Source organism: Arctopsyche grandis, chromosome 8, assembly GCF_051622035.1.
Source record: "Arctopsyche grandis isolate Sample6627 chromosome 8, ASM5162203v2, whole genome shotgun sequence".
Classification (NCBI taxonomy): Eukaryota; Metazoa; Arthropoda; class Insecta; order Trichoptera; family Hydropsychidae; genus Arctopsyche; species Arctopsyche grandis.
The window spans coordinates 32,757,367-32,771,858 of NC_135362.1; the positions used below are offsets into that span (position 1 = coordinate 32,757,367).

Sequence of the window (14,492 nt, forward strand, 5' to 3'; positions counted from 1 at the left end):
TAACTAATACCGCAATAATAAATATCGTCAATCATCAGAATCCAAAATGAATTATCATTTAATAAGTCTCGGAAATGTTTACAAATAGCAACAACGATAACTATTTGGAATATATTTTACTGACGATATTTCAATAACCAAAATTTTATACTTGAAAATTTCGTAATCAAATGCTTGGAGCCTTTTTTAATTAAGTGGGAACTCATATTCCGTTTGTTACAGACATTACTAACAAACTAACCAGTAGATTCTATGACAGAATCACTAATAACCATACTAACACATTTGTGAAGAGTCTCGGTGATTACAACAAAATGTCTATACCCTTCAGGTATAAACACAGATTAAATAAACACAATCTGCTATAGGTCATCGACTTTAGAGTCTTTAATTAATATTATGTATTTAGATGTATTATGAGCATTTATAAGAATTGTAAATAGGTTTTTGAGCTCTTTTTTCTATTATGCTGTACATTATTATTAGAATAATATAATACTATGATAACTAACCAAATTAAATTAAATTGTAAAATAGAAAATGATCAGTAGATTAGTAGCTATTAAAATTGATATAAGATGTATTGTGAACATAATTTCGTAATAATAAAAAGCATTTAAAAATCAAAAAAATTTAAGTGGGAACGAATATTACTATTATTTTTGAACAGTAGAACATTCAAGAATGTGAGCGATATTTATATATTAACATATTAACCTCACACTTTTATGTCGTTTTTCTTAGTAAAGCAAATACTAAATTAAATTATCCAATAACCAAACAAACAAACGGCAATCAGTAGCTAAAAGTTTACTTTAGAAATTAATATCACAAGTTTTCCTGTTAAAACTGATATGGATACGGTTATAGTTATCGAAATAAAATATAATTATCCATAACATAAAACTACATTTACAGTAAACGCCTGTTTTGACGACTAGTCATACGAAATCGAATGATTTCGTAACTTATCCATAGTATAGGTATATTAATTTACTCTTTGAACACACATTTTTATTTTTTTTTTATTTTTTTATTTTTTTTATTTTTTTTATTTTTTTTATGCATATGTACATGCATATGTACATCACAAACTCACTATTATTTAACACATCCGTTAGATCTAACTTCGGTGTGAAATTTATTGATAAAATATTGTTATCAAAAACTTGTAATTTTATTTAAAAACTAGTGTCAAGTTTAAAATATAATTTTAACCTTGACACTCGAGCATTGGCAATTCCTTCCACTTGAAAACCGTGGATTAATTTCACTAAGCGAAAACACGTTGTAAACTAGAATATAATTCAACGTACGAAACTACCGATGCGATAACTGCAATATACATACGAGCAGATGCAAAAAAATACTCATTGAATATCTGCAAAGTTGTATCGATTTCATCACGACTGACGAGAATGAATATTCAACTGCCTGTTCAGGCGCATCGTGGTCTATAGGGGAATTGCAAGTCGAAGGCTCAGAGTTCATATTCCAATGTAATATTTATAGCACACACGCTCATAAACTTATGTAGATTTATTCCAATTAAGGCTAATCTATTTCTAAGCATTTGAGAGCTTGAAGTAATCGTCAATCATTTACCCTACACTTATATCCTCAAATCTGACTGAAGACAAACCTTACGTAGGAATGGGTTCAGCAATTGTTTAAACAAAATACATACTAATTGTTCGTGAAGTACATAAACACTGCACTGGTAGAGCGTAAAACGTTAATGGATACCTCTACAGACCAATTAAAAGTGTCTGTTCTTAGAATTGTTAATAATAATTAACTAATAATATAATATATATATATATATATATATATATATATATATATATATATATATATACATATATATATATATATATATATATATATATATATATATATATATATATATATATATATATATATATATATACATATATATATATATATATATATATATATATATATATATATATATATATATATATATATATATATATATATATACATATATATATATATATATATATATATACATACATGTGTTTGGGTGTGTTTATGGTTATTAATTTGAAAATATATGTACATAAATATGTATGTACGTGTTTGATAATGGCTTAAGGTGTGTACACACATGTATACAAATACTTTAAATTTTATTTGAAGATTGCGATTAGGAAAATAGTAACATGATAAGCAAAAGTATGATTCAGTATTGTCCTAATGATGTAATTGATGCCAATTGTATTGATGAACGGCGCTTCTTAAACATTTAGAATTTCGTTTTCCACATTTATTAATACACGTTTATATAAAATACATTTTTCATGATAGGAAATCGTTCGCAACTAGATTATTTTTTCAAGAATGCTGTTAGCCTACAAATCATACTCTAATAAGCCTAACTAAGAAAAAAAATAAGTTATGGTGAAGTTCATATAAATTTATTTTTAATTTATACCAAGAAGGCCTGACAGGTAACCCCAATGCGCCTTCCTGGCCAGAAACATTGTACATTTGATAGAAGTATTATTAGTATTGTAGCGTATGCTAAAAGGAGCCGCCGTTATAATTAGTTTCGAGGATTATCTCCAGGCTTAAGTGCAAGTCGGCTAACAATAAGGAGGTCCTTCATAAGGAGGTACTTAGACCATATCAAGACTTTCTGGACGGAGCACTGCCAGTGTGTGCTCTCCTTAATTACCAATAAATGCTTTGAAACGACTTTGACCTTTTACTTGGGTCCTCCACCCACCCCTACGCAACAGTATTATACAAAGTAAATACATTCGAAATTCAAGGTTGCTAAAAATTAGGATTTGCGAAAAAATGGGTAAGGTTGCCAATTTTTTGGAAACGTTTCAATGAAAATCAGATAAATTCTCATAAGAAACGATCGATCTGGAGTCACAAATTCAAGGTCTGGCCAGCAGAAACCAGTGAGTGGGATTTGAACCGGTGACCATTTTGTTCAAATCATTTTATGCTAACCACTAGTATATTCTGCTGGCTATATGTATACACATGTATATAATATGTCAACTATGTACATATGTATACTGGGAGTAATACAACTGGTTGTTTTTATAAAATTGGATTTTCATAGCAAATTCAAGCGAAACTGAATTTGATTCAAAGCATAATATTTATTTTTAATAACTGGTCCGAAAATTTGACATCAGAATCGCATCTTTATTTACGAGGAACAACATAAGGTAACGGTCCCAGTCCCCGTCAGGCTATAGAATATTAACTACATATTTTCAATACGGAAAATTTTCCAGCAATATGCTTATCTTAAAAAATATATCTGACTATCTTTTTTGGCTTATATTGAAGTATTTTATTTTCGTTTTTTTTTGTCAAAAAATGTCCGTATTCCCGTCACCTTGTGGCAAAAGCGGTAGTCCTGTTACTGTACCAGTCTCCGACACATACGTGACTGTTGCAATATGCACATTGAACTAAAATAATCCCAAAATACTGAAATAAATGATACTGACGGGGGGTCTGGATAAATTTTCACAGGATATAACACCCATAAATTATAACACAAACACACATAAATTGGAATACATGACCTGAAAATATTTTCGCTACGTTGGCGTTGCATTGAATTGAAAACAAAGGCAAATCAAAACGTATGATATTTATCGTCCATCCTTGCTTTATTAATAGAATATCTTCGTCACATTTAATTGTATAATGGAAGTGAAAAATGATGAGAGCTTCAAAATTTCGTTAATTTTCAGACTGTAAATTTGTCGACACTTACACGTCAGTAGAATATTTAGTCTGACAGCTCTGGTATGAAGTTATGATTCGGTAATTTTCATATAAAATAATCAAATCAAACCTAGCGTTCCAAAATATTCCGCGTCAAATATTATATGTATGCGTGTATTTACATATGTGCTATGACATTATAACATTGATTTGATACGAACGTGTTGTTATGCTGCATTATATACATATATACATATATAAAATAAAATCGAAGAATACTCAATTCGCCGAAACAATGACGGATTCAATCGATAAGTTATTAATATTTAAAAAGGAAGAATAAAGTCCAATTTATTTTCGAATATTACTATAATCAATGAGCGCTCAGTATCTAATCTGTATTGTTTTATACGTGTATGTATAATTTATGAAGTTTTTTAGTTTTTTTTTTTATTATTATTAATATTGAAATTAAATACATACCTTCTTTAGGCTCTTTTGACGTGTCCATTCTGTGAAGAATGTGATCACAAAAATACACCACACTTTATTTTTGAGCAGACGACTTTGAGTCGACGAAGTCTTGACGGCTACTGTCAAACGAGAACCATGCTAATGGTGATTATCCATTTTTTTTTCTTTCTTTGAAAGATAAGTAGCTACACGTCACGCGGACATTATCAGCTTATCGAATTTCTCAGCTGTAATCTCCGAAATTTTCAATATTCCACCGACAAAGGGGAAACTTGAATACTCGCTTGAATATCCCTGAACTATGCGTTTGACATAAACACACACACACACATACACATACGTTATTATTACAATATCGAAATGGCATCGCGACCTAGAGCCGAGTCACCGATGGCGGTCATGATGATGATTATGATGATGATGTTAAGCGTTGATCGGTGACAGAGATAAGGCACGCACTGTCACACTATTGGCGTCGATTATTTTTGTATTTTCGCAAAATTCCGATACGAGAAAAAATTACTTGGGCATACGAGTTGATATATCTACATATACGTATATAAAATTGAATGTCTGTTTGTCTGTTTGTCTGTTTGTAGGCTCCTAAACCACTCAACCCATTACGATGAAACTTTCAGGATTTGTTGTATGCTTGTCCGGGAAGCTTACTGTGAAAAAAAAACGGGAAAAAACCTCTTAATAATAATATTCGTAATTACGATTTTACCGATGTGAAAGTTTGAAGCGCCATTGTGTAGTCGAGGAAATGTGTTCGTTGGCAACAACCACGTTACCAGTTGGTTTATGACGACACGGCTTTGAAGAGACACGAGTTGAGCTCCAACATTGATGCTTTCTTGAAGAGTGTTAATGGATACCTTTGTGGAAGATGATTTATAATTTTTTGTTGTTATTTTGTGTTATATGTGTATTAGCAATTTGCTATATAAATAAATAAATAAACCATCACTTGAAACGGGAACGGGAACAGGAATGGTATGCGTTATTGTGGCATTGCAACGCATGCCGGGTTCAGCTAGTATTATATTATCTAATATATAATTTGGAAAGAGACTTTGTATGTAACCTTCGTTCATTGGGTCGTAAATCAAACGAATAATTTGATTTTTTCGATTCAAAGGATTCGAAGTCCCCGGGGGCAAAGATGCCAGGAGCGAAGCCCTAGGGGGCGCAGCCACGGGGGCGTGGCCGCGGGGGCGCAGGCGCCGGATTCTGGTATACATATAATTTTTTATAAGAGACTAACTATATAATATGTTTGTTTGTTCGTGACAGTCAATTAAATAAAAAAAAAACAAATGTGTATTCAAATAAATTTATATAAAATAAAACTATTCAAATAAATTTAATAAAATGTTTACTATCAGATTAGTCATGTTTAAGCGGTTTACATTACAAATACCGAGCGAAGCCAGGTAATACGGCTAGTTATATATAAGCTGAAGAAACGTTATTGAATTCCAACCATCACTTGAAACGGGAACGGGAACGGGAATTGCATGCCTTTTTCTGGCATTGCAATAGATGCCGGGTTCAGCTAGTAGTATAATACAAATATTAAAGGGTTAAAGAAATCGCGAAACTTACCGAATCAATGTTTTCCCGCAATGCGTCAACGAATAATAAATACGTACAAACATTTTCGCGGTTACATTGTAACGAGCGTGTATAAGTTGGCGACAAATGTGTTTATAATTCAATATACATATGTAGCTAAATATTTAACTACAAAACTACATATGTATGTACATATTGTTTTCTCGAGGTTTAAATTGAAGTATGTAGTTAACCAGCGTTTACATGTAATGTCCAAACAAGCCCTTTTAAACATAATTGGTAGATAACAAGAACGAATATGTTCTAGAATATAACCAGGGTTAACGAGAGGGTGAAGAGGGGATAAATTATCGGGGGCTCTTTGAAGAACCTGAATCTGGAGAAAATCATAATAAAAGGCAGGCGTTCGATGCTTTTCGCACAAAAAAATGGTTGACTATTGTCGATTTCTTAGAAAAACCACGCTTTTTTGCTCTCTTGGTTTGTATTATATATAAATTGATCGGTCTATTTTTGACCAGCACCCAACCAAAGCCAACCTCTGATCATAATAGTATCATATCATATATATAATATTATAATTATAATTATAATTATAATATTATAATTTTTTATGATATATACAAACACATGTATTATTGTCTATGTATAAACATATGTTTATATTTATTTTTGTTTCTCTCTTTTCTTTTATAATACATTCCCTTCTTTGTTGTTTTTTATAATTTGTAATTATTATTATTATTATTATTAGTTGTTTGTGTATATACATATATGTTTTGTTTTTGTTATGTCTAATTTCTAAATAAAGTTATATTTTTGACCATTGTGGCGCATTAGGAATTCCTGTAATGCTACAATGGTCCAAACTTTAAATAAATAATTATATCATAATATAATAGACGCTATTCTGTCTGTCTCTCTCTGTCTGAGATAACTAAAGCCCGGACCCTGAGGGGGCTGTATATTGTTCAAATGTTGTAAATGCATTGTTAAAGGTTTGCCGAACCTTTTTTACAAAGGATTTACAACAATTGAACAATAAACGGCACGCTTCCGGTCCTACCTCTAGAGATAACGCTCGCCGTACTATAATAGTCGTTTCGATTCGACATACATATATAGAAAAAAACTTATATATATACTCATTACTACCAATGTTTCCTCAACGGGGACAACACTAGTAATAATATAAGAATTAGGGATTGGATTACCGGTTTACCAGCTTAAGAGGGCTGGATACCCGAAACCTTAATTTTGTTGCCGTTCCTTTCTCCGACATATATATATATATATATATATATATACATATAGGAATGATTTTTAAACGAGCCGAGCCGTAATTGTGGTTGGTCAAACTGCTATGGATAAAGTGTGTGTGGTATGCATGGGAGAGACCGGATGCGTGTTGTTATGGTCACTTGTTGGAGAACGAGCCCGAAGACATCATGTACAATAAATAGTCTGACACTTAATCTGTGCATATATATATATATATATATATATATATATATATATATATATATATATATATATATATATATATATATATATATATATATATATATATATATATATATATATATATATATATATATATATATATATATATATCAAAATATATATATATATATATATATATATATATATATATATATATATATATATATATATATTTTGAGTGAATGCGACAATATATATATCACAATATATATATATTGAGTGAATGCAACAATATATATCAATATATATATATATATATATTGAGTGAATGCGACAGTTGCGCCTCGACCAGATAATATCTATTTTAAATCGACAAAATCGAGGTTTCGTATTCTCCAGTTTTAACCTCCGAAACTGGACCAATTTTAAAAAAATTTCATCATCGGTATAAGAAATATATTTTCTATGATTGTGTGGTCGTATTTTTTAAAAAATCAACCGTTAAATAAGAACGCTGGACTCTTTTCGTGAGTGTAAAAAAGAGGCGATTTTATAGATGTTTGGCGGCTTCTAACTCCTATAAAAAATAACTAATCAAAAAAATAAAACCACAGAAACATGCCATGGTGGATATCCATAGCATATTAAAAACTAATTTCTCTAGTGCCATTATTGAGGAAGAGAGAAGTGTAATACGTTTGTATGGACAAGGCGCTGGTGTACAGCCCTCTTAATGATTTGCCCGTAAATCGCCAAAATTCTTTCGCAAATTAAGTAGGTTAATAAATTGCTAAAATTTTGTCGCTATTACGAATGATTTATTTATTTTATTCTAAACAACGTAATAGTTACTCATTATAATAAGTTGTAACGAGCAGCGATCCTTCTGTCAGTTTGACAGATCTCTTGTAGCACCACTGATGCATTCGTACGAGTGGCCATACTGATTCATGCTTAATAGTGGCAACACAGACCAACCAAGTCATAATAAATTCGATTAGACGGCTGTTTCAATTATAATTATTAATTATTACGAAAGAATTTTATTAATTATATAATTTAATTATAATTATTCTATATTCAATTATAATTATTATAATTCAATTCAATTATAATTATTAATTATTACGAAAGAAAGAATTTGTAAGGCATTATTCATCTGAAATTTATTTTTAATTATTTAAGGTTCAATCTCGGTCAATTTTTTAGGAATATTAACCATATACATAGTTATATAATCCACAATAATATTTTTTCATTTACCGGTAAAAATCAATATATACCAGTAATGGGAGAAACTATTTTCCATATACCGGTAAATGAAATTTGACGGTAAATTTCAATCTTTGATAAGAATGTATTACTGACACATAAAAAAAAATTTAAAATGTGACAAATTTTAAAACGAAAAATTCCTGAACGTTACACGCATACCGCTCGTGCTTTTTACGGTACCGCGAAAAAATCTTCCTGTTAAATCGTTCTACTTAATAAATTATATTAAAAAGTAATAAAAATATTGCTAGTTCTTATCAGTGTCGAAATATTTTCTCACAATTTTAGAAAAAATCTAATAACAGTATTTTTATTTCTTAGAATGGGGCCCAGAGTCATTTATTTTTCCTATTATTAATTCTTGACTAATTACATACACACGCGAAGAATACTTTGACAGTGGATTGTTTAATAACACGTTCGAAACAGCGTTGCTTCTGTTGTTTACGAATACCAAATTTTTGAGTGTTTTTTACACTATCCAAAAAAGGTATACAAAGTTGTCGTAGTCCAAATTTCATTCGTGTGACTTAGATCTATTTATATAACTACATCCATATTATAAATAAGAAAATATATAATTTATTTACGAGTATATAACTGTAGATACATATTTAGCTAATTTAATACAACTTTCTATTTTCAATCAATACATTCTCATTTACTTAACTCTAAAATTTTATATATACTATATACTAAATTGGAAACAAAAAACATTCCAAAGCGTACCAATAAAAACATTCGAACGAAATCTGTGTTGAGTTCAAATAATACCATTATAAAGCGATTGATAATTGTATGATAATGTCGTTTCCATTGTGTTGACGATAGCTCGTGAGAAGTCATAACAAATTGACATAAATAAACGTATTTATTCTTCACATGTGTTATTAAATTAATGTTCACACGCGTATTATGGGCATCAAATAAATCAGTACGAACATACATACATACATACATAGGACAATGTCCATACATAAATATATGTATATACACAATATAATATTAAGGGACAATTCATATACATACATATATTTTTAGATTTTAAAAGGACAATATTTTTATTAAAGTAACATTCATAGTTTCATACATATGTAAATATTTACAAAGATAGTTCTAATAGAAAATAATTATTATTCAAAATGTCAGTTTCCTCATACATACATAATATTATAACACTACATATACATACATATATGTATCAAAAAATATAAAAAATATACCCCTATAAAAAAAGTCAAATTTAATTTATATAATAGTATCATTGATTAGAACATGACATGCATCGTGTAATTTTCTCAGAAATAGGGTGTCAACAACTGTTGAACGACACGATTTTATTTAGTTTCAAAAATAAATTTTCATTCTTTGTATTGTTAATATTTTTTTTATTATTCTTGTGTACGTACATATGTTCATATGTAAACCAAATATTCGCTATCAGTGCTTATACTAGTCACATTTACATTCAATCGCAATGTGACGTTTCCATTGTAGGCGTCACCACATAATACGTCACACAATGACAGCTTCAAGAAGAATGTGTCAAATTAAGGGCGAAATCGCACAGGGAAAAACGGCACGTCGTGTGCATGGCTCCCCGCTGTGGGTGGTCTCCTACATTTCTTCAAATATGGGATACACCGTAATCGATCACTGTCAAGCAAGGATAAATACAAGGATACAATTTTACCGAAAACACTCTAGAGGGTCATTTTGGGGCGGGGCGTACTGGGCGTTCCATGAATATGTGCAAGGCACACTTTTTCCGCATGTTTTAAAGTATCTAAAAAAAACCTAACGATTAGCCGAACATTAACTACGTATTTTCTATACGGAAAATTTTCCAGCAACATGCTTATCTTAACCCTCCCTCGCCGAAGTGGGATTTGCAAGTGCCCCAATTTTTACGTTTTTCGTAATAACTATGTGGTTTTCAAAGCTATACGCCCTATATTTCTTGTATTCCTAGAATGAACTATAAGAAATTTATTTTAATAGATTTTGTATGATTTAGAAAAGGGGTACACCGTAAAAAAAATCATTTATACATTTCTACGTTCCAAAGTATGATTTAAAGGCGGTAGCGATAATTCATGTTTTTGATTGTCCACTTGCATATTCTTGTTGAATGATGAATCAATGCGTGAGAAAGAGACAGCTATATTTTCGTAAGCTATTGTTTTCGTCGCTTTTGTCATGCAGACACCTGTTGGACTTACCTATGTGCGTTTGCATGTCGATACTTATTGTTATTTTTCAATACAAAAATAGTCAAAAACATGCTATAGGACTAAAACTTTTTTATGTTGATGTATAAAATGATTAATTATATACATATTGAACCCATTTGTATCAAGAAAAGCTGTATTTTGATTAAAAAATACTGGAGTCTTACTCAACCACGGTTAGAGACACTCGTTCGATGTCGACGCTCCGTCCTTCAAAGGTTAAAAAATATATCTGTCACAATCCAAGGTCGACCAGTGGGATTTGAACCCGTGACCTCTCTGTTCAAAGAGAGCTAACCACTAATTATATGCTAACCACTACCCTATTCTGCTAGTTATATTATATATCATCAGTGATCGATTCTAAGGACAAATCAATCAAAACCACAAGGTTGAACAACAAAACATCTATTCAACTCAACAAACACCCTATGGCGCCCCCAGGCAATTTTTTCTAAGCGCCCCCAGAAAATTGTAACAAATTATTTTGTGACATTGTAGACCGGAGATAAGTTTAAAATTCAAATAATCAAGTTAAGTTTCGCCTTTGACGCCCTAATTTTAAATTTTAAAGCGCCGTCGGTGCCCTCGGACGCCGCCCGACCCAGCCCCCCCTAAAACTTGCACTGCGTATATGGATTAAATGAAAAGCTTACAGACAGTCTGTAACCCTTAAATGCAATTATTTCGAGTTAATGTCGTCAGCCAATCACTTTATTAGAGGCTAAAAGAGATCTTTGAATGTTTCTAGTATATATTTATCTTACTTTGTACTCTTTGCTTATGAAGCGCCAATTCACGTACTCCTATGTACAATGTAGTCGACCTCGCTGTCGCTGAACACAAAAAGGAAAATAGGAATTATAAAATCATTTTATATCGCGCTTCCAAGTTGACAGAAGATTGCGGCATATGTAATACATACACACGTGTATATTCTACACGTACGTATGTATGTAAGTTTGCATATCGTGTTCAGATTAAATGTGAATATTGAATTGATCGGTCAAATGCGACCTTTGTCTATTTTCTGCCTGAAGAGTCAGCAGGATAAGATATCAACACTCTCGTCACGTTTACGTAATTTTAATGATATATTTTCAAATAAGTGCGAACGCATAATTAATGAGTCACGTCTCGGTATGCACACCCATATACAAATCGATCACAAAAGAATTTTAATAATATGATTCGCGTTTTACAGCGAACGGATGTATTATGTTTTATGCGTGTGTATGTGTGTGTGTGTGTGCACAATATGTGTTTTTTGGACAGAATGGTGGGCGGATGGTGCTGAAGCCCTGAAGAATGTTATCAGAAAATTGCAGATCGATTAGGCGGTTCCGCCTTCTAACTCACTCCAGTACACCCACATGTGATATACAATATAGCTGACAACCCTAACGTTGACGTAAAACGTGCGGAGGAGAACATGGCGCGTGACAGGGTTACTGCTCCTAAAAAGTAGCGAGAATGTGTGACGTCACAATGCAGGTTCTTTTGGAACACTGTGTTTTGGCAAATGTATCGCCCGTCGGCTTAAAGGATGATAACGTTAAAGTTTTAAAGCAATTTGTTGCTAATTTGGCAAAATTCTGGAGGACTTTTTAAAATTAGCCAGAGTTTAAAATTTTTTTGACCAGTGAATTGTGTTTATGTATATTTTATTTAATAATATAGACTATTAATTCTCAATCGGAGATAATGGCCTACCCAAGGGGTGCAAAAAATATTAATAATAACCAGTAGCGGCTCGTCTATATGGGCTGCGGGGCTACAGCCCTCCCAGTATATCATCATCATCATTTACAGCCACTCACCATCCACTGCTGGATGAAGGCCTCTCCAACACGCTTCCACCCGTCTCTGTTTTGCGCAACACTCATCCATCTCACCCTGCACATTTTCCTAATTTCGTTCACCCATCTTCCTTGCGGTCTTCCTTTTACCCTTTTACATTCTCTCGGGTACCATTCAAGCAATTCTTTTGTCCACCTTTCGTCCATCCTCCTAGCTACGTGACCCACCCATTGCCATTTCAATCTCTTCACTCTATCCACTATGTCCACTACTCTTGTCATACTTCTCACCCACGTGTTCCGCTTTCTGTCTTTCCTCGTTATGCCAAGCATACAGCGCTCCATACTTCTTTGAGTGCATTGGATTTTATGTAGCATCTTGGCGTTCAGTGTCCAAGTTTCACATCCATACGTCATCACTGGCAAAACGCATTGATCAAAGATCTTTTTCTTCAGGCAGAGTGGCATTTTTGATTTAAAAACAGCATTCATCCGTCCAAATGCACTCCATCCTAATTTCATACGTCTCTTTATCTCTTCATCTTTACTACCAGACATGTCAATTATTTGACCTAAATATAAATAATTATTTACTACTTCTACTGGTTTATCATCTAATGGCATGCTATCAGGCATGCAATAACTATTGAACATTAGTTTGGGCTTATCTACGTTAATTTTTAATCCTACTTTTCTACTTTCCCTGTCCAGCTGTGTTAGTCTGTTAAGTAGGTCAGCTGAATCACAAATAGGTAGTACAAATGCAAGCTATTTTTGCCGTCCATAAGGGCTGCAGGTCTGCAGACCTCCCAGTATAGCACATATACATGCTATTTTTGTATGCATTCATCACCGGTATAGGCAATGAGCTACTACATCCCTATTAATCTATGCAGCCCCCTCCCTATGAATTATCTCGAGCCGCCACTGAATTAATAGCGAAAAAATATTGCAACTACCATTTCAAACGTTGCATTTGACTGTTTTATATCATCATCTACAGCCGCTCACCATCCACTGCTGGATGAAGGCCTCCCAACACGCTTCCACTCCTCTCTATTTTGCGCAACTCTCATCCATCTCACTCCACACATTTTCCTTATTAGTTTTCTATATCTATCCGTTAATGTCGAATATCATCATCTATAGCTGTTCACCATCCACTGCTGGATGAAGGCCTCTCCAACACGCTTCCACTCGCTTCTGTTTTACGCATCTCTCACCCATCTCACCCCACACATTTTCCTAATTTCGTCTACCCATATTTGCTGCAGTCTTCCTTTTACCCTTTTGCATTCTCTCGGGTACCATTCTAGTACTTCTTCTTTTGTCGACCTGTCGTCCATTATTCTAGCCTCATTGCCATTTCAATTTCTTTACTCTATCCACTATATCCACTACCCTTGTCATATTTCTCACCCACGTATTCCGCTTCCTGTCTTTCCTCCTTATGCCGAGCTTACGGCGTTCCATACTTCTCTGAGTGCATTGGACTTTGTGTAGCATCTTGACGTTCAATGTCCAAGTTTCACATCCATACGTCATCACAGGCAAAACGCATTGATCGAAGATCTTTTTCTTCGGGCAGAGTGGCATTTTTGATAAAAACTATGTAAATGGTGCAAATACAAAATAAATCAAATTTTTCATAACATTCTTGAGAACTTGATGAGGGTGTCCCCAATGAGGATTTTTATTCACTACTAATCAATTGCAACATATAACTTTATTTTATCTTTCAAAATCCCAATGGGCATCTAGTACATATATAAATCAAATCAATCAAAATCATATCTCCCCAATAGGTGCCCGCATTTATCGAGATTCGATAAAATCTATTTTTTATTAGGCGGATTTGAGTTGAAATTTTTCAATGAATCGATTATCGATATCTTAAACGTAAAATAAAATCTGAAATTTTGAAAGATTATGTACATACATATGTACCAGTGGCGTGCGGTGAAATTCT

General features: G+C 32.5%; 1 protein-coding gene across 5 annotated transcripts in view; it reads right to left on the reverse strand.

The window, feature by feature from the left end:
* shep (RNA binding motif single stranded interacting protein alan shepard) overlaps positions 1-14,492 on the reverse strand; it is a 108,156-nt gene that overhangs the window by 89,236 nt on the left and 4,428 nt on the right. For 2 of the 5 annotated variants that reach the window (XR_013260940.1, XM_077436911.1), the window contains exon 1: positions 4,207-4,386. The exons of 2 other annotated variants lie outside the window; for them this stretch is intronic. Coding sequence is in view for 2 of the 3 variants with exons in the window: in XM_077436911.1 (XP_077293037.1) it covers positions 4,207-4,234 (28 nt within the window). In the remaining variant the exon portion in view is untranslated. Of the gene's footprint in view, positions 1-4,206; positions 4,387-14,492 lie in introns of those variants that run through there. One more of the 5 variants, XM_077436913.1, reaches the window with a different exon arrangement.